At 34.0% G+C, this 24,354-nt stretch overlaps 1 protein-coding gene across 2 annotated transcripts in view; it reads right to left on the bottom strand.

Annotated features, from left to right (window-relative positions):
* Positions 1-3,888: 3,888 nt before the first annotated feature.
* The window catches only part of LOC106074616 (uncharacterized), a 36,317-nt gene continuing 15,851 nt past the window's right edge, over positions 3,889-24,354 (bottom strand). Inside the window, exons 13-29 of one of the 2 annotated variants that reach the window (XM_056014390.1) lie at positions 22,171-22,288; positions 20,580-20,641; positions 18,586-18,805; positions 17,874-17,980; positions 17,078-17,158; positions 14,796-14,897; positions 13,586-13,667; positions 12,793-12,932; positions 12,182-12,296; positions 12,013-12,060; positions 11,474-11,542; positions 10,384-10,497; positions 9,962-10,083; positions 8,158-8,292; positions 7,084-7,240; positions 5,137-5,268; positions 3,889-4,295 (exon numbers count right to left, since the gene is read on the bottom strand). In XM_056014390.1, coding sequence (XP_055870365.1) covers positions 4,120-4,295; positions 5,137-5,268; positions 7,084-7,240; positions 8,158-8,292; positions 9,962-10,083; positions 10,384-10,497; positions 11,474-11,542; positions 12,013-12,060; positions 12,182-12,296; positions 12,793-12,932; positions 13,586-13,667; positions 14,796-14,897; positions 17,078-17,158; positions 17,874-17,980; positions 18,586-18,805; positions 20,580-20,641; positions 22,171-22,288 — 1,980 coding nt within the window. In that variant the 3' untranslated portion in view covers positions 3,889-4,119. Of the gene's footprint in view, positions 4,296-5,136; positions 5,269-7,083; positions 7,241-8,157; positions 8,293-9,961; positions 10,084-10,383; positions 10,498-11,473; positions 11,543-12,012; positions 12,061-12,181; positions 12,297-12,792; positions 12,933-13,585; positions 13,668-14,795; positions 14,898-17,077; positions 17,159-17,873; positions 17,981-18,585; positions 18,806-20,579; positions 20,642-22,170; positions 22,289-24,354 lie in introns of those variants that run through there. The other variant, XM_056014391.1, reaches the window with a different exon arrangement.

The following is a 24,354-nucleotide window of genomic DNA, read 5'->3' as shown; positions in this document are numbered from 1 at the left end:
GGGATAATAACAAATGAATTCACAAATACCTTCAATGCCCTTAACATTCCTAGGAACATCCTCGTTGTCTGTTAGAGAGGGGTACTGCTGCAGACCTGCCACATCACCAGAACATTCCTCACAAGAAATTGTTAAAGGGACTACGATACATTTTGTTTTCATGAAACAAAAATCAACCCTGGTAGCGCCACAGAATGAATACTCGTTCGTTTCTAACATAATGATAATAATAATAATAATAATAATAATAATAGTGATAGTAATAATAATAATAAGTATTATTATTACTGTAACAGATACACTAGATGTCGATTAAAAAAATAAATGTTCACTATACATAAGAGTTTCTCTTTGTCTTAAAATCAGATAAAACACAAGACGAATATTGGCCTAGCTACAAACAAGATTTGCATTGTGAAGTAAAATACAGTTTTAGAATTATACTTTCAAAATAAACTAAAAGATAAAACAAGCTAAATAAAAAAATTACTTTAAAAAAAAAACAGGACTAACATTAGGGAAAAATCTAAACAATTACTGCGCACCTCTCAATACTGCAATATTTATTTTATGTTATATAAAACACAATTCAATAAATATCACTAAATGCATGATCCGTGTCTCGTGTGGAGTTTTTGATCTCCCATCGAGCGCCTCCCCAGGTGGCGGATAGGGGAATGCCCTCCAGATATGGTGGGTACCGGGGAAATAAAATACCCGGGGTGGACCAAAATCAAACCTGCTGCCTTGCAGGAAGTGGAGGGATCCACAAAGGCTAGGGCACCTTACCCGAAAATAAAGGCAGCTATCCAGAGAGCTGAAAGGGGCAGCCCCCCAGATGGTTATGCACAGGGCTAACAACTCTGTCATATAAAAAATACTGTTACGAAAGCTAATACACACAAGAAAACCCGGACAGATCTCAACGGAAAACAACCTAGGCCTGGAAAAGGACATGATTTTTGTTTTGCGACATGGAACGTGCTAAGCCTTTATAGAGCAGGTGCGCTAGCCCAACTTACTGAAGTGTTAAAGAAATATAGGATACCCCTTGTAGCCCTACAGGAAATCAGGTGGAAAGACTCGGACATTCTCAGAACCAAGGAGTATACTATATTTTATAGTGGTGGAAGCACTAACAACTTAGGTACAGGTTTTGCTGTTAAAAAGGAAATGGTAGGTAATGTTATCGGATTTAAACCTGTAAGTGATAGACTCTGCTCACTACGTTTGAATGGAAAATTCTTCAACATATCATTTATCAATGTTCATGCCCCTACTGAAGATGCAGATGATAACACAAAAGAAGCCTACTATGATTGACTGGAAAGAATTTATGATGAAGCACCAAAGCATGACATCAAAATAGTCCTAGGAGATTTCAATGCAAAAATTGGAAAGGAACCAGCATTCAGACCAATAATTGGCAAAGAAAGCTTACATGAAGAGACCAACAATAATGGCATAAGATTAGTGGATTTTGCATCAGGAAAAGGAATGTCTATCAGCAGCTCAAAATTCCAACATAAGAATATTCACAAGATAACCTGGATCTCACCTGATGGCAACACCCAGAATCAAATAGATCATATACTCATAGATAAGAGACATGGATCAGACATACTAGATGTAAGAAGTTTAAGGGGAGCTAATGCTGACTCAGACCACCTACTAGTAAAAGCTAAATTTAGACAAAGAATAGGAACCATACACAATTACCAAAGAAAGAGAGCACAGCAATATGATAGTCAAAAACTCACAAAGGATCCACTTGTTGCATAAACTTATAGAATGGCACTCCAAACGCAACTGACAACATTAGAAAAGGACTGCGAAAATAACATAAATGAGCATTGGGAAATAATAAAGCATGCTATCAAAAGAACAGCAGAAGAAGTAGTTGGACTTAAACCAAAGAACGAGAAAATAGGGTGGTATGATGATGAATGCAGACAAACTATAGAAGAGAAGAACAATGCCCGAATGATAATGCTACAGAGAGAAACCAGGAACACTAGACAGCAATACAATGAAGCAAGAAGAAGGGCCACAAAAGTTGTAAGAAAGAAAAAACGGGAATGGGAAAAGTCCAAGATTACTCAAATTGAGGAACTAGCAAAGGAGGGAGACGTGAGAGGAATGTTTATGAAAATTAAAGATGAACAGAACGGATTTCAAGCTAGATCACACATGTGTGAGAACAAAGATGGTCAGCTTATTACAGAAAACAGCAGGGTCATTGAGAGATGGGCTGAATACTTTGAGGAGATCCTAAATACCACTGAAGATGGAGACAATGGAGAATATGAACTGCCACATGGGGGACCAGATCCCTTAGTGAACCCTCCAACACTCATTGAAACATCAGAAATAATTAGGACCATGAAGAATCACAAAGCACCAGGAGAGGACCAAATCACAGCAGAACTAATTAAATATGGAGGGAAAGACTTACATTCCCAAATACACAGACTAATATCAAGAATTTGGGAAGAAGAAGTAATACCAACAGAATGGGAAACGGCTCTTATAACCCCAATACACAAAAAAGGATCCAAGTTAAAGTGCTGTAATTACAGAGGAATCTCTCTACTAAATGTGACTTATAAGATACTGTCTAGGCTTATAACTAAGAGACGGAAAATATTCAGAAGAAATCTTAGGTGACTACCAATGTGGTTTCAGACCCAACAAATCCACAACCGACCACATCTTCACACTAAGATGTATACTAGAAAAATGCCATGAATACAACATACCAATCCACCAACTCTTTATAGACTATAAAATGGCTTATGACAGTATCAGAAGGAAATACCTATATGACACTCTACAGGATTTTGGAATACTCAACAAGCTGACAAGACTTATACATATGACATTAAACAACTCAAAAAGCAAAGTCATAATACAAGGAGAACATTCACGGGAATTTAGGATCAAACGAGGATTAAGACAAGGAGACACACTTTCCTGCATGATTTTCAATTTAACACTGGAGAGAGTTATAAGAAATATACACATACACACAAGGGGAACTATTACTAACTACTTCAGGAGAGAAAACATGGGTCCACAACCAACAGGGACGATATACAGCCAACCTCTACAATACCTTGCTTATGCCGATGACATTGCCTTATTGGGTAAAGAAACCTCTGACATCGATAGAGCCTTCATACAACTAGAAGAAGCATCTCGACCACCAGGACTTGAGGTCAATGACAGTAAAACCAAGTACATCACAATGACAAGAGACAATCAAACAGAGGGACAAAATATCAAAATCAAAGACCACGAATTTGAAAACGTCCAAACTTTCAAATATCTAGGAAGTACTATTAATTTCAAAAATGACCTACTAACAGAAATAAAGGAAAGAATAGCAGCAGGCAACAGGGCATTTTTATATACAAAACCATAATAAGACCGGCAGCAATGTATGGAAGTGAGACCTGGACACTGACAAAGACATCTGAAAATTTACTTAACACTTGGGAAAGAAAAATTCTTAGGAAAATCTATGGTGCCATACAGGATGAAACAGGGTGGAGGACACGCACTAACCATGAGTTATATCAATTATATGAAGACCCACCAATAGTGAACGAAATAAAAAAGAACAGACTACGTTGGGCAGGTCACTTTGAAAGAATGCCAGACAACAGAGGGGCGAAAATCGTATACAGGCAAAAACCCAAAGGCAGGCGACCCAAAGGCAGACCCCGAATGCGATGGATAGATGACGTGGAAGCAGATCTGAAGCAGCTTGGGGTTAGGGCGTGGAGACGAAAGGCCCAGGAGAGATCTGAATGGAAGGATGTGTTAAAGCAGGCCAGAGCCCTCCATGGGCTGTAGCGCCACTGGGATGGATGGATGGATGGATGCATGATCCGTGTGTTGTCATCGACAAATCTCAACCAGATCCGAGAACGTGAAATGAGAGCAATTACGTGTACAAGAATTGTACCAGGCAGACAGAATGAGTTCATGTAACTGTGTGAAAACAATTAAATAACTTCTATAACTTTTAATATATAAAATATACAGATCATAGGATTTAAGAAACAACTGAACATTAAAATTATATAAAGTAAAAGGATGTCCATATTTAACATTTTATTTGATAACTTTATTTAGTAAACATTCAAAATTGGGCCTTTCTTCGGGTAACTTTCTCCAGCAAGACATCATGCTGTTGTAATAAGAGTGAGGTATTTCTAAACGTTCATTTTTGGGTTTGAGCAGTCGTCTGCCGTCTTGTATCATTTGTAGAGCATCTGAATCCGACATTTCTAGGAAAATTAATTTAAAATTAAAAAATAAATATTGCGAGTTGATATAGTTCATTTTGATAGTATGTGTATTACGAAAAAAGCAAAACTTGTTAGTGTAGTTTCAAAGTTGATGGTGAATGTAGATTGTATGGCTATAATATAATACATTTTATTGTAATAAAACTGTTTCATCAGTGTAAGAAGTTGAAAATTTGTGAATATATAAAAACTAAAGAAACAAAATATTTTGTAGTCTACTTCGCACACTGCGCCCTAAAAATTTGTGTAAATGCCCAAAATCAATAAATAGGCTGGAATGTAGGGAGATGTCGAAATAGATTGGTGTCATTAATGTCTCTAGCGCTAGAGGAAAGTAAGTTATTTCGATACATCTTTTTTTTTTTAAATACATATTTTTTTACTTAATGTGTTTATTATTAATAAACGTATTTAAATTAATATACAAATGTTTTTTTTATAGTTATGCGTACTTAGCTGTTTGATTAAACATTAAGGCTATGCCGACTTATTTTAGAACTATATCATGTATACACTTTATTATAACAAAAATGCAAGCATTTTTACATAAAATTCCATGCTCTACTAGTTCAGTAGGTTTTGTTGCATTAAAGAACAAAGTTGATAATCTTTGAAAAGTAATCAAATCTTACGTTCCAAATAAATTCTTGTAATTTTATATGCAACATTATGTTAGAACATCAACATCTATTTTATCTATTTAATCTCAGACCAAACTTTTCAGATTTAAATTTAAAAAAAAAACAACAACACACAAATACAATTATAACGGACATTTTTTTAAAGTTTCATCACCTCAAGTTTGTATTATAGAACTTACTATCGTATGGCTCACTGCCAAAAGTAACAATTTCATACATCAAAATACCAAACGACCAGACATCTGATTTGCTGCTAAACTGTTTGTTGGTGGCAGCTTCTGGTGCAGTCCACTTAATTTTATAGCTGAAATCTGCGAAATATTTATTTTATAGCTGAAATCTATGAAATATTAGTTTTATAGCTGAAATCTGTAAAATATTATGTTATAGCAGAAATTTGTGAAATATTAATGTTATAGCTGATATCTACGAAATATTAATTTTATAGCTTAAATCTGCAAACTATTTAAATGAATAAACTTGCTCATTACAATAGAGAATAAAAAAATAAATTACCACTTTCATACCTTGGTTCAATGATATAAAGGTGCTAAGTTTCTATGGACGACTATTAACGAAGGTGTCGTGTAGCCAGCAAACAATAAACTTCCTTAACCCTAAATAATGTTAGGTACGAATCAGGGTTGGTTGTACTCAGGGGAGACTTAAAAAGTTTAAATATCCAACTTTTACTATTCGAACCACGGGTTTAGAAGCAAAACGCTTAACCAACTCACCCCATTCCCATTTTGGAGAGATTCGAGTATTAAATATTGCTGAATATGGTTCGGAAGACTTCCTCTAATAGCAATAGGAAAGAAGGATCATTTGTACAAATTTGTCCTAGCATATGGAACGAGGAATGTGCTTTAATCTTTGTGTCTTTTGAGTAATTATAGTAGGTTTCGTTTTTGTAGTTGTGTTACGTATAATTGCTACTTTACTTTTAACTGTTCTATTCTGAAGGCTTTCTAAATTCTAAGTGTATTGATTTTACTAAAGGTGTTACTCAATCAAAGTGAATATTCGTTTGTTATGAATCTCACTGCTCTATTTTGTTTCTGCTCCAGTTTCTTAAGTTTAGTTGAGTTGAAGGGTCCGAAATAGACGATGCATATTCTGCAGCTGATATTCAATATATTGTATAGTATATTGGTGTTATGATGCGAGTTCTTTTAACTGTTGATGATTTCTATTGTTTTGGTTATTCTTCAATAATGCAATGACATTTGCACGTTGTAGCAGTTTCATAAGCTTTATTAAACAAATATTTGTACAGCTCCAACTCTCTTTTCTCTCTCTCTCTCTCTCTACAATCTCCAACTTCTAACTAACTAGCCCTAACTAAATCAGGCCCTAAATACCTTTTTGCTTCAACCGCACCTTTTAAATGGTATCTGTTCAAATACCTCACGTAGACACCCTGTGTCTAATAGTCTTCCACCCGTATCGAACCACTATGACAAATTCATCATTATTATTATAGCTTTTATATAACGCTACTTTCATGCTTATAGCATTCTCAGAGCGCTTTTGGTCCAATCTCCTTTGTGGACCAGTGGGGGGAAGGGGTATCTAGGAGTTTAGGCGCTCAGTAAAACAAATCTGCCCTAGTCGGGTCTCGAACCTCGATCCCCCTTCTAGGTAGCCAAGCCAAGTTCAAGCGCACTTGGCCTCTCCACCACCCTTCCCATCATTAGCTCATCTAGACATTGATAGACGCACCTTCTCATTTCTCCAGTCCCCACTATTTGGTACCGACCTAGTTGTAGTAACTGCTCGAAGCAAACTGTGATACATAGCCAGCATCATGTCTATTACGGTTAATCAGACCACATCGGCATGTGATCAAAATGTACGTAATGACGGGATTGTTTGATTAACCACATATAATGGTTTAATAGATTACGTTTTTTTTTTCCTTACAATAAAGCGGCTCATCCGATTAGACGGTAGTCCGATTAAATGGATATGATTATAGGGCCTACAAGGTTGTAAGGAATCTAAGATCTTTATCGACGTAGTCCAATAAGATTTACAATAGCATTTTTTAAACAGAAAGCTAAATATAGAATTTTACATAAATATTTATAATCTTGTCGTAGATGCATACTGTAAGCGCTCACCTTTTCTAGATATTTGGTTGCTCTCATTGTCTATAGTAGTTGCATTTCCAAATCCTGTTATAATAACTTTGTAATTATTTCCTACTAAAACATTTTCAGCTCTTAAATCTCTATGCACAATTTTGTGACATTCCAAATAATTCATACCTTCACATACCTGTTAAGTGACATAAACAACGCAATAATAATGTCGTATAATTCGCTGTTTATGTAGAGTGCAATGGTATTTTGACAATTTAATATAATTCGACTACATAAAAGTAATTGTAGGGTTAAAATCAAACAATCTATATCAATATCTATTCGTTTATCTGTTCGTCTGTCTATCCTTCCGTCCGTTCGTCTGTCTATATCTATCTATCTATCTTTCTATATATATATATATATATATATTGTTACGATCTTCTCTATCAGTCCTTCTGCAAACACTGCTAATCAACACAACCCAGCACATCTAACTCAAGAACTTGACAACAAGAGCTTCAGGTAACAAAGTAACGGTTTAATTACAAATGCATCGACAGCCAATTCAACACAATTGGCTACATCAATTCAAATGCTTTCTTGAACTTAACAGAACTGCCTAACTAAACATTACTAGTCTCTCTAGCTCGTACAGCTACATTTTCGAGGACTCAAAGGTACCACAAGTCCTTACTGCCTTGCTGTCCTGGACTCAACTGTTTTCTTACACATTGTCTTCGACCGTAAAGGCTTTCGGTCACATGACCACAGCACGGGCCATAGTTGAGTGCACTAGCAGTACTGTCCCTTGTCTATCGGCAGCCATTAACCCATTGACCTGTGTGATTAGCCTGAGTCGTGTGTATCAGTAGGCCGCACACACATTAACCCTTTCAGTCCGCCACTGGAGTTACAACAATATATATATATGCTGTAATCCGTATAGTAAGCTCTCTATATATATGTTTGTAGCATTTTTCTTAAATTGTTACTTCTAAAAGAAAAACCTTATTTTTTTTTTCTAAATCTGAGTTTATATTATCTCCCAAATGATTAGCAAGACGGTTTTTTTTTTATTTTTGCTTTTACAATGTTTATCAAAATACTAACTTGTCTGTTCATCTTTAACATATTGTCAAGTTTTATTGTCTTTCCACTATCACTTTTTAGAACATGCAACAATGTTCCGTTCGGGATAAACTCTGTGACAATGTATAACGGCTTTTCCAATACCACACCTAAAAACTGAAGAGAATTAAAAAAAAAAAAGTTGATAGATTTATAGAAAGATAGAGAGAGACGGTAAGACATATAGCGTGACAAAGACACAGAGAAAACAGAGCGAAAATTGAATGCAATAAAAACAATATTACAGAGAGAGTTTGTGTTAGAACACAAACTCAGAGGCACCCGCCGTCGAATTCACACATGGACAAGAAATATTGTTGTGATCGTTTAAAGTAATAAATTTAAAAAAAAAATCATTTGGCGTTATTGTTTAAGTAAAAACAAACAGGAAAAAAGTTCATCAATAATAGTAGTCTTCTAGCTCTTCTGGAATAAGGATTAAAAAAAATCTCTCTAGTAAGCAGAACTGCGTTATCCGATCACCTAAAAATAGCACGGAAACCTTCCAGATTCCTCTCCCCAATAATCGGGCTTAATATATTGCAGTAGCCTAGAGCGCACTAAGCATGCATAAGAATGAAAGTTGCACTACACAAATGGATTAAAAAAAATATTCCATCATGATTCAAATTAAGCGCACTTTCTAATTCGATCATACAACTAACCCTAACTTCCTAATCCTAACCATTACATCAAGTTCTACAAAACTTGATAGTTTTTGTTGTTATATATTAATTAAGTTTATCAAAGCATCTAACCGGATCGTCATCTCTAGGTCTATATGTAGAAACTAGAATTGAATGTCTTTTTCAGTTTATATAATTAGATCAAGCCCTATTCCCTAACATATATATATATAAAACTAATAGATATATGAAGATCTAAAAATAAATGTGCATTTTATTTACAAGCATATCTATATCGACTAGCCTAAGCCTATATCAAATTTAGATCTGTACATTGTTTTGGATGTGTTGATCTTGTATATAATAAACACGGCCCAATAGATATATTGAGATCTATATCTAGTTATGATTGGTGACATATAAATTCATTATCGAATATATAAGAATTCTGATTTAAATAATTCAATTTTCGTTTCTTACACATAGATCAATTAATTAAAGAATCGCTATAAAATTTTAGTTTCTCCTAATGTTCTAATTACCTACATTGTTTTATTCCATTACATTTTTATTTCGCATGCAACGGAAAGCAATGAATTTAAAAAGCATATAGTGAAGTATAACTGTTCCAAATTTCAAGCTGCTATCTATCATGGCTGTGGTGTTATGGCAAATTTATTAAATATATTTTTTTTTCGGTCATAATTTTTTCAAATACTTCTTATTGTCCAATGTTATACACATAAAAATGCCTTAACATCTCTTCCATATGACATAAAAAAAAGATAATTTTGAGATTGCCGTAATCCGTACAGCAAGCTCTACACATTTAGATATTTTGTTTGTAGCATACTAATTTAAAAATTCTGTGACAGTAGGCTAGCCAGACAGGAGGAAACAAAAACTAATAGCGGCTATTTCCCTGTTCAAGAACCGCTAATGAACATTATGCAAACAGCTGAAATTTACAAATTTATACCATTTTTTTATTTTAATATTTTCAGCCATAAACCAAGTACAGTTCAATCGTCTGAAAGAAAATAATTCAACTCCAGCATTTTCAAATGTAGTGTTTGGGGAAGCGCAGAAGAGTTAGAAACTAAAGAAAAACTTCGTATAAATTGACATTGTTCAATACAAATTTTATTTTAGATACTTACTTGTATGTTATGTTTATTCTTTATCTTGCTTAGTATTTTCGCTTCAATCAAAAATTCATCTTTGGACATAGTTTCAGAATTTAGAATTTTTACAGCAACGTCAATACTTCCATTCATTTTTCCTGTAGAAAAATTCTGAATATTAACTCATTGGTTTGAGGAAGTTAAAGCACTTTTCTTATATATATATATAGCTCTTGCATGAGGAAGTTAAAGCACTTTTCTTATATATATATATAGCTCTTGCCTAGAGCGGTTCATGTCGGCTCACTACGAACAAAGCATTACTTCTATCCGCACAATAACAAATATATATATAGATATAGATACATATAGATATAGATACCGATAGATAAAGATACATACATCTACATATATTTTTTGTATTCGAAAGTTTAAAATATAAAGTTCTAGCTACCTACCTTTCCAAACTTGCGAAGTGGTATTTGAAATTAAAAGATCTTTTATAATAACATTTTTCCTAGATAGTTCATATTCTCCAAAGCTAACAAAAGCTGATGTTTTCTCTTCTTCGTCTGATTATAAAGACATACAAAATGTATAAACATAAACATTCATAAACATATATAAATATAAATAAAATACCATTTAATCCATTTGTAGCAATCCAGGCATTCATTGACTTTTAATTTTATATCTTGTTTTTAATGAATTATTTTTATTTATACTTACAGAAAAATACTTTATCAAATATATAATACATTTTGGCTTTATAAGTATAGTAATAATTCAAAATATGTTCATGAATCCTCAAAATAGCAAAATAGAGGAACTATATTGGAGAGTCTTACAAATTACCATATTTATTTCAGTCACAATAATATGATGCACAGTCTCAATGTATTCGTGTGAAACACTTAGTATTATTTGTTTATATAGAGACGCACCCTAGTTGACAGACTTTTAATCCCACATGTAGTGACGTCCAGACTTAGTTGGGTTATAGATTATTTCTCTTAATATAGTCAGTTGGTGTTAAGACTTCAGAGGGATATCGTGATCCTGCAGACAAAGACTCCAATGTGGACTTTTCAATATTAAACGTCATCTGGGTTTGTATAACGTTTTGGACTTTCTTTTCTACTTCTTACATGTGTAGGTCTTGAATAAACCAGTAAAAGAAACCCAGACATTTCCAGAGTAATCAGTCGAAGTCAGACAGCCATTAACAACTACAAGATTGAGGTCTATCACATTCTTATCAGAAGCGATCCAATGCCTATATTTTTATATTTTGTTTCCAATGTATCTCTCAAGAACCATAACTCCTGGCCATCACGTGTGGCTCAGATATAAGATCCAAAGCAACTGTAAACAATGACATGGGGAGAGAAGTATGACATAAATGTTCAGGCAGGAGTCGGGTCGTTAACTTTGGCTGTATAGAAGGAATCTAAACCTACGATTCTTTGTAGCTAAACCCTAACATGTACCATGTACAAATATATATTGTAATATATTTCTAAAACTTTAAATTGAAATTTTAACAACCAATATTTTTCTCATCGAGTGAACATCCATTGTCGATGTTTTTACATTCTGTCTGATCAGCATTTGAATCTGTAAAGAAGAGTCATAAAAATATACACTATTATATAATTTAGAGATACAATAATTAACTTTTTAAAAATGTCTCTGAACCTAGGTACCAGTTTCGAATCCTGGTGAAGAATGGGATTTTGAATTTTGGGATCTTTGAGGGCCTCTGAGTCTGAGCTCTAATGGTTAACTAATATTAGTAGCGGTACAATAATTGAGGCTGGTCGTTGTGATACAAAAACATATGACCTTTACATCATCTGCCCTACAGACCTTTCATTCTACAGCAAAGACATACACAATTATACCGTGAAGAAAATCATATATTAAACAATATACAAACAGATAAGCACTTAACTTGTTTTATTTTAATAAATGTAATTTAGTAATCACCTTGCTTCCCACACCTAAAAAAATAATCAACATAAATCCAAGAAGAGAAATATACATCGTATGCAGTAGTAGAACACAAACTAAAGGTTCCTATTTACCTTCAATATTGCCTGCCTCTTCTTTCAGACTGGGAACTTCTTTTGTTGCTTCAATGAAAAAAATACATTCTCATAAACATGTGACATTTTTACATATTATTTATCAAAACCTATTTGTGCTGATGAAAGACAAAGGTTATATTATCGTGGATATAATGTAAAGTAGTACCATTGTCAAAAACTCCAAGCTTTTTCAGCAAAATGATGTAACTGAGAGAGAGGGATGGATCTGTCTCAGGAAGAAACTCTTGATGCAGGGATTTAATATAGGAATTATCTTTGATCTAAGATGTTGATAAAGAAAAGTATTACGCAAAAATACATATTAAAGTTAAGGTAAGATAAAATATGATAAGATAAGATGAAATAATTTTTTATTGGTCCAATCAAATGAAAATTCAGTTTGACTACAATTTGACTAGCTTAGCGTAACTACTGTAACAATAACATTATAGATGCAAACACGAACAGATTGTACACACAAAACATACACACTCACAACAGGTTCTTTGTGAATTAGATTATATGTACTATGGGAAACTAAACATTTATTGTATGGACAGCGTGGTGGAGAGGCTAAGTACGCTTTTACTTGGCTTAGCTTGCCTACTTATGTAGGAGGCTCGAGGTTCGACATCCGACTCAATCAGAGTTTTGTTTACTGAGCGCTTAAAGTAGCATCTCCCCCAACAAGTCAACAAACGTTATGACCGCGCTATAAGCATGAAAGTAGCGCTGTATACAAGCTATAGTTATTATTATTATTATGATAATACTAACCAGTAGCCTATTTGAACTGTTGTTTGATAGCTGAGATAAACAATAGAGAATAAGTTTAGCACTTAGACCATTCATTGCCATGCACTGTTGATTTGACATAGCTTCCTTTAACCAGTGTATCAGAAACTTTACTGCATCTTCTGTAATGTCAAGATCAAGCATATAATGAATAAGAGATAAGATAAAATAATTTTATTGATCCAATCAAATGGAAATTCAGTTTGACTACAATTGACTACCTCCGCGTAACTACTTTACTAAAACAATATGGATGAAAAAATCGAACAACATTCAGTCACGAAACACACACTCACAACCAGCGCTTTATGAGTTAGACTTCTATGAACTTCTCGATGACGACAGCTGATCTTGTAACACTCTGACCGATAGTGGGATAAAGGAGTTATTAAATCTTTCAGTTTTATTCCTAATGGAAAGGAGACGACCACTTCGTTCAGATCTTATGTAACAGTGGTTTAATAGGTGCAGGTTGTCTTTAAGAATCGAAAGTGTTTTGAAAATGCATCTTTCTTGAAAAGGCTCTTCAATAGATGGTAGCTTTATTTGAGTAATATACGATCTTTTTTAATAAGTCTATTAAGTCTATGTTTTTGTGGCAGTGAAGTGTTACCATACAAGCAGGTAATGGCAAAGTTGATTAGACTGCTGATAGTTGCTGTGTAGAAAAGTTTGATTATGTTTTTGTTTATGTTAAATTTTCTTAGCTTTCTGAATACATTATTATAACGATGCTATTTTGATTATGGGAGCAATTTGAAGATAGACAACGTACCATGCTCCTCGTGGGACAGCACTAGCACTCTGGCTATTACCAAGACCATGTAATTACTAGACCTGACAGACTTCGTCAATTGCTGGAGAGTTTAAAATATGCAATTGTTTTATACATAATACACTTAAACATAACAGGGCAAACCACTTTTGTTTCCGTAATAATTTATTTTAAGTTTTAGTTTCAAAGTAGCCTGACAGTCCACAGATATTCACATACAGTGCATCTAATTGTAGTTGACCGGTCACTTGACTTAGACTTAGACTTAGGTCCTCCCGCGTCGATGGCAATGTCTTTCATATTCAGACATGACCGGTCACTTGATCCCCAATTTAATATTTTTTCTTAGTCATTGTGATATTTTGATGTTAAGGCTTTGCCTTTAAGCCCTCATTTTATCTAATATGTTTAATTAGAATGCTTTTTTATATTTGTGCATGTTATTGTGTTTATAATGTTTGCCCTCCGCTCTATAAACATGTTAAGAAATGAAATAGTATATGTAAATAAGTAGATACAATGTAATTCGGGGTTAGCATATATATATATATATATATATATATATATATATATATATATATATATATATATATATATATATATATATATATATATATATATATATATATATATATATATATATATATATATATATGTATATCTATCCTACCTATCAATATATATCTTTTATTTCTGCAAGTCGGACTAGAGTTACCCCATGATATACTGTATGACTGCGCTATACGCAATGCTCGTAAATTAATTCAGTACGTAGTAAAGAATGAATAAAATGCAAAGACGCATTTATTTTCTAATGCAAACTCTTAATTTGTACGTATTATCGTATTCCTACCCAAACTTAGGATTGGCGTTTTTTCCATATTGAATGACACCCGAAAATGACAATATTTGTCTATATATTTCCGTATATTTTAAGGACTTTTTCGTATATTTTACAATTTCGGGAGGTTTTCTAGGAGCTTCTGGTAAATCGACAGGAGGGCTGAGGAAATCTGTTTTAAGTTATAAAATGGTTTAATTTAATAATGTATACACCTTGAATTAGCGCGGGTCCTATGAAAGTATGGGGCACACTGCGGTCGCATAAGTCGCAGTGGTCTAACGCCGGCCCTGCAAAGTAGCGGCGTATGCTACGCCGCCGGTCGACTAGTTAATTATAATTATTAAGAATGCACAAAAAAAAAATTACCTTTATTACATCAGGCTGTTCTAGAACGATACACTTTTCTTTTGATTTACTTACAATTGTCAACATAATGAGACTTGCTATATTTTGTGTTTTTTCAAGAAACTGAATGACAGATAATAATAATAATAATAGAGTAAGAGAATGAATACTCATTGGTTTCTAATAATAATAATAATAATAATAATAATAGTGATTGTAAATTATTAATCAAAATAATGTCCGCTCAATTGCTATGAGAACCAAATAGAATTGCTGCCTGGAATGTCATGACGATGGTCCCGACCTTGAACCCTACCTGCCTTCCTGTAGTATGTTAGAGCAGGTCACAGATCTTAGTGAAACGCATACTCTGTGAGTCAGAACCTGAGATAGTCTTGCTAAGTTTAAAGAAAGTTTGTAAGGTTTGGAACCTTGAAGATGGTCAGATATCGTGAATAAATTAATGACTTCCCCAGGATTTGAACCCGGCACCTCAGGTTCGGAAGCCAAGCGCTTTACCACTCAGCCATCGCGCCTCCATTATGAAATACAATAACTCAAACTAGCTGATAGCTGCCTCGGTTGACATTGCCGTTTTATATGTTCACCTCGGCTCATGAGGGTGAAAGACACGTGAAACCTCCGATTTAAAAAGTGGAAGTAAGAATGACTAAATTGACTTTTAGTCAGTAGTATCTTTTTGGTCAATAACTTGAAGTCACTTTAGACAGTACACGTATTTCTAATAGTTATTTTCTGTACTTATAGCTGGATACATATTATTGAAGATTATTGTTTCCCGCTGTGATGCGGATGTATTTTAGTAGTGAAGTTGTGTCTAGTGAACTTGTATATGTGATACCGCTGTGATGCGGATGTAGTTGTATTTCAATTGGATACTTTGGTGTAACTACTAGAAGTGCAGTTTAGTATTATTAATGAATAAACGTCATAGTCGTCTGCTGAAGATCACGTCTTTTGTATACTGTTCATGTCTGTTACGTGTTAAGCGTGACACAAGGACGCACGAACCCAGCATTCTACGGCATTCGCGACACATTGATAGTGATGCACGTTTCTACACCTCAGAGACCAGTCCTAAGTGTAATATTAATAGCTAGGTTTACTCAGAAGCACCCATTGATATCAAAATTAAAAATCCTAGTCTTGCTCTGGATTCGAACCAGGGACCACTGTTACTGAAGTCAAGTGATTTAGACCTCATTCACCGCGCCTCCTTTATGAAATATAATAATTTCTTTTAGCTAGGTGATAGGTCAAAATAAGAACATGTTATTTGAAACCTTGAAGATGGCCGGATATGCGATTGTTTCCAACCTCAGGTTAGCAGATTATATAGACCACAGTGAAGAAAATACAGACCAGGTACACGGTTTCTTTATTGTTTAATGTTACAACTCAAACAGTTGGCATGGAAATAAGTTTAAAAAAAAAAGCAAAATACTGGTTTGTGGTGGAGATAGTACGAGATGATGCATGCAGTTAAATGGCCAAACACTAGAAGAAATGGACTCAGTTTAATACCTAGGCTAAAAATAACACAGATCAATAAAATAATAATAATAAAAACGTTATAATATTAGCATCCGTAGCAATCAGCAAATTGTGGAAAATTAGGAAGAGTAACAGTAGATTTCAAGTAAAATAAAATCTGTATTCTTAGATGGTGGTAAATGCGCATATATATATTCTTTTATGAAAGCTGGACACGGAATGCTGATGCTGAAAGAAGACTTCAAGCCCTTAAAAGTAAATGCTACAGAAAAATGCTGGGTATCAGGAAAAGAAGACAAATGAGTTTGTACTGCTACAAGTCGGCACTCTGACTTCACAAAAGTGTGACGAGACAAACTCTGAGCTGGATTGGCCCTATTGTAAGACATGATTATCTGGCAAAAGTCATCTATCAAGGCATAAATAAACGGTCAAAATAAAAAGATTGGATCAGACTGTTTGTCTACTATTCTGCTATGAACAGCTGCTGACTTGGGAAAGTAGAATGATTTGGTTTCACGATCTATCTTAGTACTCCTAAATTGAAAATCATGGGGCATATAAGATAGTAATGTCACTATCTAAACCTAGCCTTGATAATCCTAAATAAATTAATAGTTGTTTATCATATGAGAAAAAAATAAAACAGGCTAAACAAAAGTTGTGCATGTTAATTTTTTTTTTTCTGAATTCCGATTTCTTTTATCTGACGTGTGAACGTAATTCGTTAAAAATGAAGAAATTTTCTTCTAACTGTTTACATTTTTTAGATGAATAGAAAATCTTACCAAACGGTCAATCAAACTTTTTCGTTCTATATCCTCCATAATCAGGATCAAAATGAAGAAAAACTTTCTTGTTGCTAAAGTCTGTCATGGAAAATATAGAAATTAAGATAGGTACCATTTTGCATGGCTAAGCTATACCATTTTGCATGGCTAAGCTATACCATTTTGCAAAGCTAAGCTAAGTGGTTAAGTGGGATTTTACATTTGAGTGAAAAATCGATAGTAGGTATTCATCTCACTGTATTGGTTCAACAAAAACAACTAACTAACAATAGTGTTCATTGAAACATATTTTAAGAAAGTTGATGAGGGAGGGGGGACACCCTGAGCTACGGCACTAACTGCCACCGACTCTGTATCGGGAGGTATCCATGCTGTTCTTAGGTGATCAGTTAACGCTACTATACATATTCCAGCAGAGTCCTATCAAAGACGAAGCGTTGCACTGTTTGCTTTTGTGTGAAAAATAACGCCAAATGATAATTTTAAAATTGTATTACTTTAAACGATCAAAACAAGACTATGGCTTGAACATTCCTGGTCCATTGGCGAATTCTATGGGGGCAGCCTATGAGTTTGTGTGATAGCACAAACTCTCTTTGCAATCTTTTATGTATTATGAATTTAAATAATATCCTTTGAAAATATGTATATATACTCAAATTGCAGTGACCCAAACACATTATGAAGTAAGCAAGCGATAATTGTGTTATAATTAAAACAAATTTTTAGATTATAACTTTGAGCATATGAAAAAATATCCTTTAAAAATATGAAAAATAAAAAAAAACAATACCTGGGAAAACAAAGAACACATCTCTACCAAAATCAAATAAACCTTAAGAGCTGTAAATAATGTTTCTTTTGACGTAAAAAAATGTAAACAGATTTGCTCCAAAGTTGCTGAAAAAAAAAATACAGTCATTTCAGAACCGCCCCAAGACAGAGTCTGTAGTAACGGCCCCAACAGAAGGGTGTACAATCTACGCTTGTTATGTATTTTGTAGACGTATCTTAATGTTCTTTTCAAAACATTTTGTGGGGGAGAAGGCAAATGGACCGATACCTACTCATTTGTCTGGGGCCTATATATTTATCCTGGGGAGGGGGGGGGGGGCGGGCTTAAACTTTGGAACTGAAAACTAACATTTAAAGTAACGAGTAGTCACGTGCATTGTTTCAATAATACATTGCAATGTAAATGTGTATAAACTAATAAGCAGTTAACTCTTTCTCTCCTAACTGACGATACCGATGTTGATTCCACTAGAATGTGGTAAATAATTACGGAGAGAAAGAGTTAACAAAAGAATACATTAAAAATAAATTAATTAAGACACACATTTTTAGTTCTTGAAACAATAACGTTTTGTATTTTACTTTGAAATAACAAGATGAATTATTGAAACAAAGTGTGAGCTGAGCTAAGATATTTCCTATTGTTAAAATTGGTTTTTAATTTATACGTTCCATATTTAAGTACAATGCTATGTAAGTAGCACACAAACCTGATAACTTGGAAGAAACAAGGACTGGATGAAATTCATCAAGTCTAGTCTGAATCTTCTGAATAATCTTCAACAAAAGGACAAGATCATTTACGACTTCGTGCACTTGTACGTAGGACCAGTTCATGAGTTTTTCACATAAGGCTTTTAAATAGCTTTCAATTTCTTGGACATTTCTGGACAAAATCTCTTCCAAGTCTTTTTCTTCTAAGCAGGAATACTACAAATAAACGGTAGAATGTCAGTCGTTCTCAGGTTATACGTTAATAAACAAGTGTTTCTCAAACTTTTACCAGTGGCTCCCACCCAACCAAAGACGTTTCTGCCCTGCTTTGTCATCTGAAATTTTGGTCAGTGTTGTTAGATCCGCATTTTTTATTTTTTTTTGCGATCTGAACTCTAAAAATATATTTTATAGCGTCATAAAAAAAATAATTGGCTAAAACTCATTTCAAGTTGAATGTCAAAAAAATGTAAGCTGCACTCTCTAATATCATAACATTCCCGACCATAGGGGTACACGTAGCGGAAATACGTCTGTAATAATAGCGATTGTAGTAAGATCGTCTTCCTGTTAATAGAACGAGGCAGGGAATAACTCAAACCAGGAAGAATTGTGTTAGCGAGGACGTTTGGCACATTTCTTTCATACAATGTCTCAGACGTTATTGTTGCAGACGAAACCGGTTTACATTTTTATAAGTCGAAATGACGTCTCGGACGTCAAATATTTACATCTTTGAAAAAATTAAATTTTTCTTGGTCTACGCAAACTTCGATTTATGAAGTAAAAAAGTAAGGTTTCTCTTTCAGACCATATGGTCTATAGGGCACAAGATGTAAATGTCATATGTTTCTGTGGCCCTGTTAACGAGGGCGTCATGTGGCCAAAACAACGACAAACCGCCTTTACAACTTCCTAACAAATGTCAGGTACCCGTTAGAGCTGGGTGCACTCTGAGGCGAACTTAAGATCCCGAAACTAAAATGTACAGCCTTTACGAGTATTCGAACCCGGAACCCCCGTTTCGAAAGCAAAGCGCTTTACCACTCAGCTACCGCACCTCAAAACGTCGGCTTATAAAAACAATTAAAATGTTGTTTTTTTTTCTTTCCTTCATGAAAATTAAACTGACTGGACTCCCCCCCCCCCACACACACACCTTCCTTATCTTTGTCAAACGTGGCAACCGCTTATCAGGGTGGCGCGCCCCACAGTTTGAGAAACGCTGCTATAAAAATGTCTTAAGATAGAAATAATGCTAGGTACAAAGAACGTCGGCTTAAAGCTGTCTGGTATAAATAATACGCTAATTTATTTTTTATTATAAACTTTTACATCAACAAACTTAGCTAAACCATCACCAATCACAATTAACACAAATTTTTTTTTTTTTGAAATCGTTTCATTCTCATGCATTTGAAACGCTCAAATAAACAAATAAAAAAACAACTAAAAATAGGTCTGCATCATAAACACAGGGTCTATATAGATGGTAATCTTCATATATATAATGTAAGCGCGAGTAAATAGCCTAAGTTTAGTAGTATTGAAATAACTGATTACAGAATCAATCGGGTTTACATTATGAGAGCGGAAGGATATGCACGAAATATGAATGTAATGCATCCATTACTTCTCTACACCAAATTAAATAAAGTCTATCATTATTATTATTTCTTACGATATAGGTCTATCATTGTTATAGTTCATTGTTATGAGAATTATATGCTGTATCGGTTGTCGTTCTTATGTTTACATGTGCTTGTAACTCGTCCGTAAGAATGTGTTCACAAAATGTGTGTTGTGTAGTCATTCAGTGTATTAAAGCCATACTAGACTCTGTTATCATTATGTTATAACTTTCATTAACCTGTAATTTGTATTATTAACTTACCTTTTTTTTTTAAATATGATACATAATTTTGATACGCTCTCTGGTTTTTATTTCTTAATTTTTTTTATTAGTAGAATATAAGTGAAAATATCTTACATATAGATTTGGTAGTTGTGGTCTGCTAAAGTATTCCGGATCCTTTGCTTCATTGATTTTGTCTTGATTATAAATCAGAAAAAAAATGTTCTAAAATATGGTCTATTTAAAATAGGATGTACCGGTAATAATAATAATAATAATAATAATAATAATAAAATAATAATAACATAATAATAAAATAATAATAAACTAATAAGTACTTAAGTATATAATCAATGTGCGTAAAACATTTAATTAAGCACAGGTCTTTTTTTGCTACCAATAAAATACATGAAATCAATACAATAAATCCATGGCTATTCAAGAAGGAGGGGAGAGAGGGACAGATGTCCTGCCCTAGTGTAGATAATGAGGGGGCGCAATTTGTGGTTCAACCGAGACCATTCGTCATAAAAGGCCCTACCACTGACCTGCGGTCAGTACGACGTGGCAACGAGCTATTGATCTAAACTGCCCACAGGTTGTGACGTCGCACGTGACTGTTCAGGCATCCCTTAACGATTGGTTTCGGTTCAACAACCGTCTGAATTGAAAACAAAAGAAATAAAATTCCATTACGAAGTGGCAGGATAAGGGTATGAGGTTAAAACCATTGTCTAATATAAAAACTAAAGGCAAAATTACAGTAACTGAATTCCATGAGCGTGGCAAGTAGGGAGCAAAGTCCCCACTCCCAACAAGGGTAAAAGCAACAATCCCCAAAACTAATGAGCGTAGAAGAACAACAGTAACAGTAACAGTATTGTGCATAAGACTACTCAGAAAATACATGTTTAAAAGTGCAGAGTACAGGAAAAGATACTTGGCGCCGGTCAACGACCCGGAAACCTCCAGGAAACTAGCCTTCATTTATAATACCTTTAATACTAAGCCTAGTCCTGCTAAAAAAAATAATAATATATTAATAACTAAATAAACTGAATCAGGATCAAGTTTAGAAGAAATATCCGAGAAGGCAGCATTAGAAATACGAAGCGTAGGAAATACTGTTTGATTCGTATATATCTCAATGGTACACCTGGCTCTTTTACACGTCGAGTTAGTCCTGGGCATGTTACCTTGTCTCACAGTGGCGCCCGGTTGGAAACGATCGTAGGAGGAAACGATTAGGCCAAAGGGTAGCAAAACAAGACTCCCATGGGGTTGCCTAAGTGGGTGCGCTGCACTCTGCTGAGATGTCAAAAAGCTCTCACAACCAGGCGCCGTTCCTTAAGGGGCCGTTACATAAATGGCGTGTCAAGCTCGGTTAGCCTGGTATAAAAAAGGAAAATGACGGGGGTCCAGGTGTATGAGGCCTATGGCCGCGAGTCAGCCCCCCCCCCTTGCCAGACAGAACAGTTTACACTGTTCTCATTCAGGCCGAAGAAATGGAGCTCTTGTTCACTTTTGCTGGCCTAGAGTTGCAAGAGCCTAAGGCTCAACTCTACCTGACAGTTTCAAGAGGCCGTAACGGTTGTACTAACATTCCAGTGTCCATTTAGTATCTTAATCAAATGTTCAATTGGATGATATCAAGAATCATATAAAGACTTTTAAAAATTGCAACAGGGTAGGGTTCATTAAAATATATCTTAATTTAAACATTTACCTTCAACTTGAAAGGTACCAAGAATCGTCAAGATACGTACAAAAACAGCATGGCATTTGGAACCACCTAATTCTTTGGTTATGAAGTACAGCTTTCTCATAACTGTCATTTGTTTCATCTATAGAAGACATTCATATTACATTGCAATTCATTGGTAGTACCAGTATTTCATATATTTATTAGCGGCCCCCGTAAGGGGAAAAAGCCGCTATTAGGTTTGTGCAAAATGTCCGTCTGTCCGTCTGTCCGTCTGTCCGTCTGTCACACTCAGATCTCGAAAACTAGAAGAGATATGAAAAATATTATTTCATCATTAAATCCGGCTTGAAAAGTTTAGGTGCAACGGCTACTTTTGGTTTTCTAAAAGCAAACCGTTTAATTTATAAAATTAATTATGCAAGCGATTTTTTCATAAAAATACACCAATTCTAAAACAATTACGTAAATGTAAGGGAGGCAATGTTACAATATGCTAACAAAGATGGACAATTTTTGTGTATTTTCAGTATCACTAAGTCAAATATATTTTTAAAATGTACAGGAAATGTTTACAACAAATACAAATAATAGTTAAAGACGTTTTTTCTGGTCAACTAGCTGCTAAAATTAAAAGAAAACATTTCTGTTTGTTTATAAAGGCTAATAATGCACTTTGTATGTAAATATCACGCACATTTTTTTTAATGGACTTTTTATGCAGCGATTTTCGTGCAGTAGCGTAACGTCGCAACATGATCAGGTGCTAAACCAATTCCTTAAACTTTTTTTAAAAATCAGATTTTATTTATTTTTTGTTTAGCGACCCATCCGAATAAAAGAAGCTTATTTTTGTGCGTTTTGTCTGTTGGTCGGTCTGTCCGTCACGATTAGATTTAAAAAACTAGAACTCTAAAAGCTATTGAAAATCTGATTTACCCTTTAATGTTCCTCCCATAACATCTCAATAGTTTTAAGTATCTAAAATTGATTGTTCCGGATTTTTTTGTGCAAAACTAATCAACGCCAACAAATGTTTGTTTGCTCTTCTAACTTATATTACATTCAATTTCCATGCTTAAACGTTGCAAAAACACATTATCAATAATATGTTGTTCCGTTTTTTATGTAAATAGCATATTAATGCTAAATCAAAATCTCTATACTGACTTATATTTCATTAAGTGTAAAAATGTTCCGGATATTGTTTTATAAAACATGAATTATGCCTAATGATTGTTTGAAATCGCATAAGGCTTTTAAAAAAAGTAATTTACTAGAATTGATTACTGAAAATTACTTTTTAGACATTTAATTTTCTTGTAAAACATAACATAGAAGTTTTGTAATCGATAAAGAAAGTTCCGGATTTTGTTTCTTACAAATCGTCGCCAGAAATTTCCGAATTTATTTAAAAATCTACTAACGCCAAATAATTGTTTGAACTCCCTCTTCTAATTAATAAACAAATAATCTTCTCATTTACGAAATAATGTTTTTACGGATTTTTATGAAAAATATTTTAACTCACTACTCTCTTACAGTACATTTAACTTTCTACCTAAAACATTAAAAAATCTAATTATCGTTAATATTATGTTCCGATTTTTAAGGAAAACAGAATCCAAACACCAAAGTAAGGTATGAAAATCTCTCCACGTGGCTGTAGTACATCTAATTTTTATACGAGACCATCCAAAAAATTTAATTAACGGTATTACATTTATCTGAAATTCTCTTTTTCTTTTACTATTTATACAAACATCCGGAACAATCTATTATATAAACTTTTCAATTGTGTTCATACCTAAAAATTATTGCGATGTTTTGAAACGTAAAATAAAGGTTAATCAATTTTTAATAACTTTTAGTTGTTTTTTTTATATCAAGATAACGGACAGACCGACTGACAGACAAAACGCAAAAACAATGTGGCTTTGATCCTTTTTAAATAATATCTATTAGAACTCAGTGCACCAATGTCTATGAACCCTCGTTAAATATCTCGTGTAAATAAAGACATTTTTTTTTATGGTACCGGTACTAGCCTATTGTGAGAAAATGGATTTTTTTTTTCTTTGACGTCATATGAATGGACTCTTTAAATGTAATGTTAAAAGAACGCACTCGGTGCACCAATGTCTATTAACCCTCGAAAAAATTGCTTGTATTAATGAAAACATATTTTAGTCTAACTAAGCCGTGTGA

This window comes from Biomphalaria glabrata, chromosome 16 (genome assembly GCF_947242115.1).
Source record: "Biomphalaria glabrata chromosome 16, xgBioGlab47.1, whole genome shotgun sequence".
Classification (NCBI taxonomy): Eukaryota; Metazoa; Mollusca; class Gastropoda; family Planorbidae; genus Biomphalaria; species Biomphalaria glabrata.
Note: the sequence above shows the minus strand (reverse complement) of the source record. Positions and strands in the feature narration are given on the sequence as shown.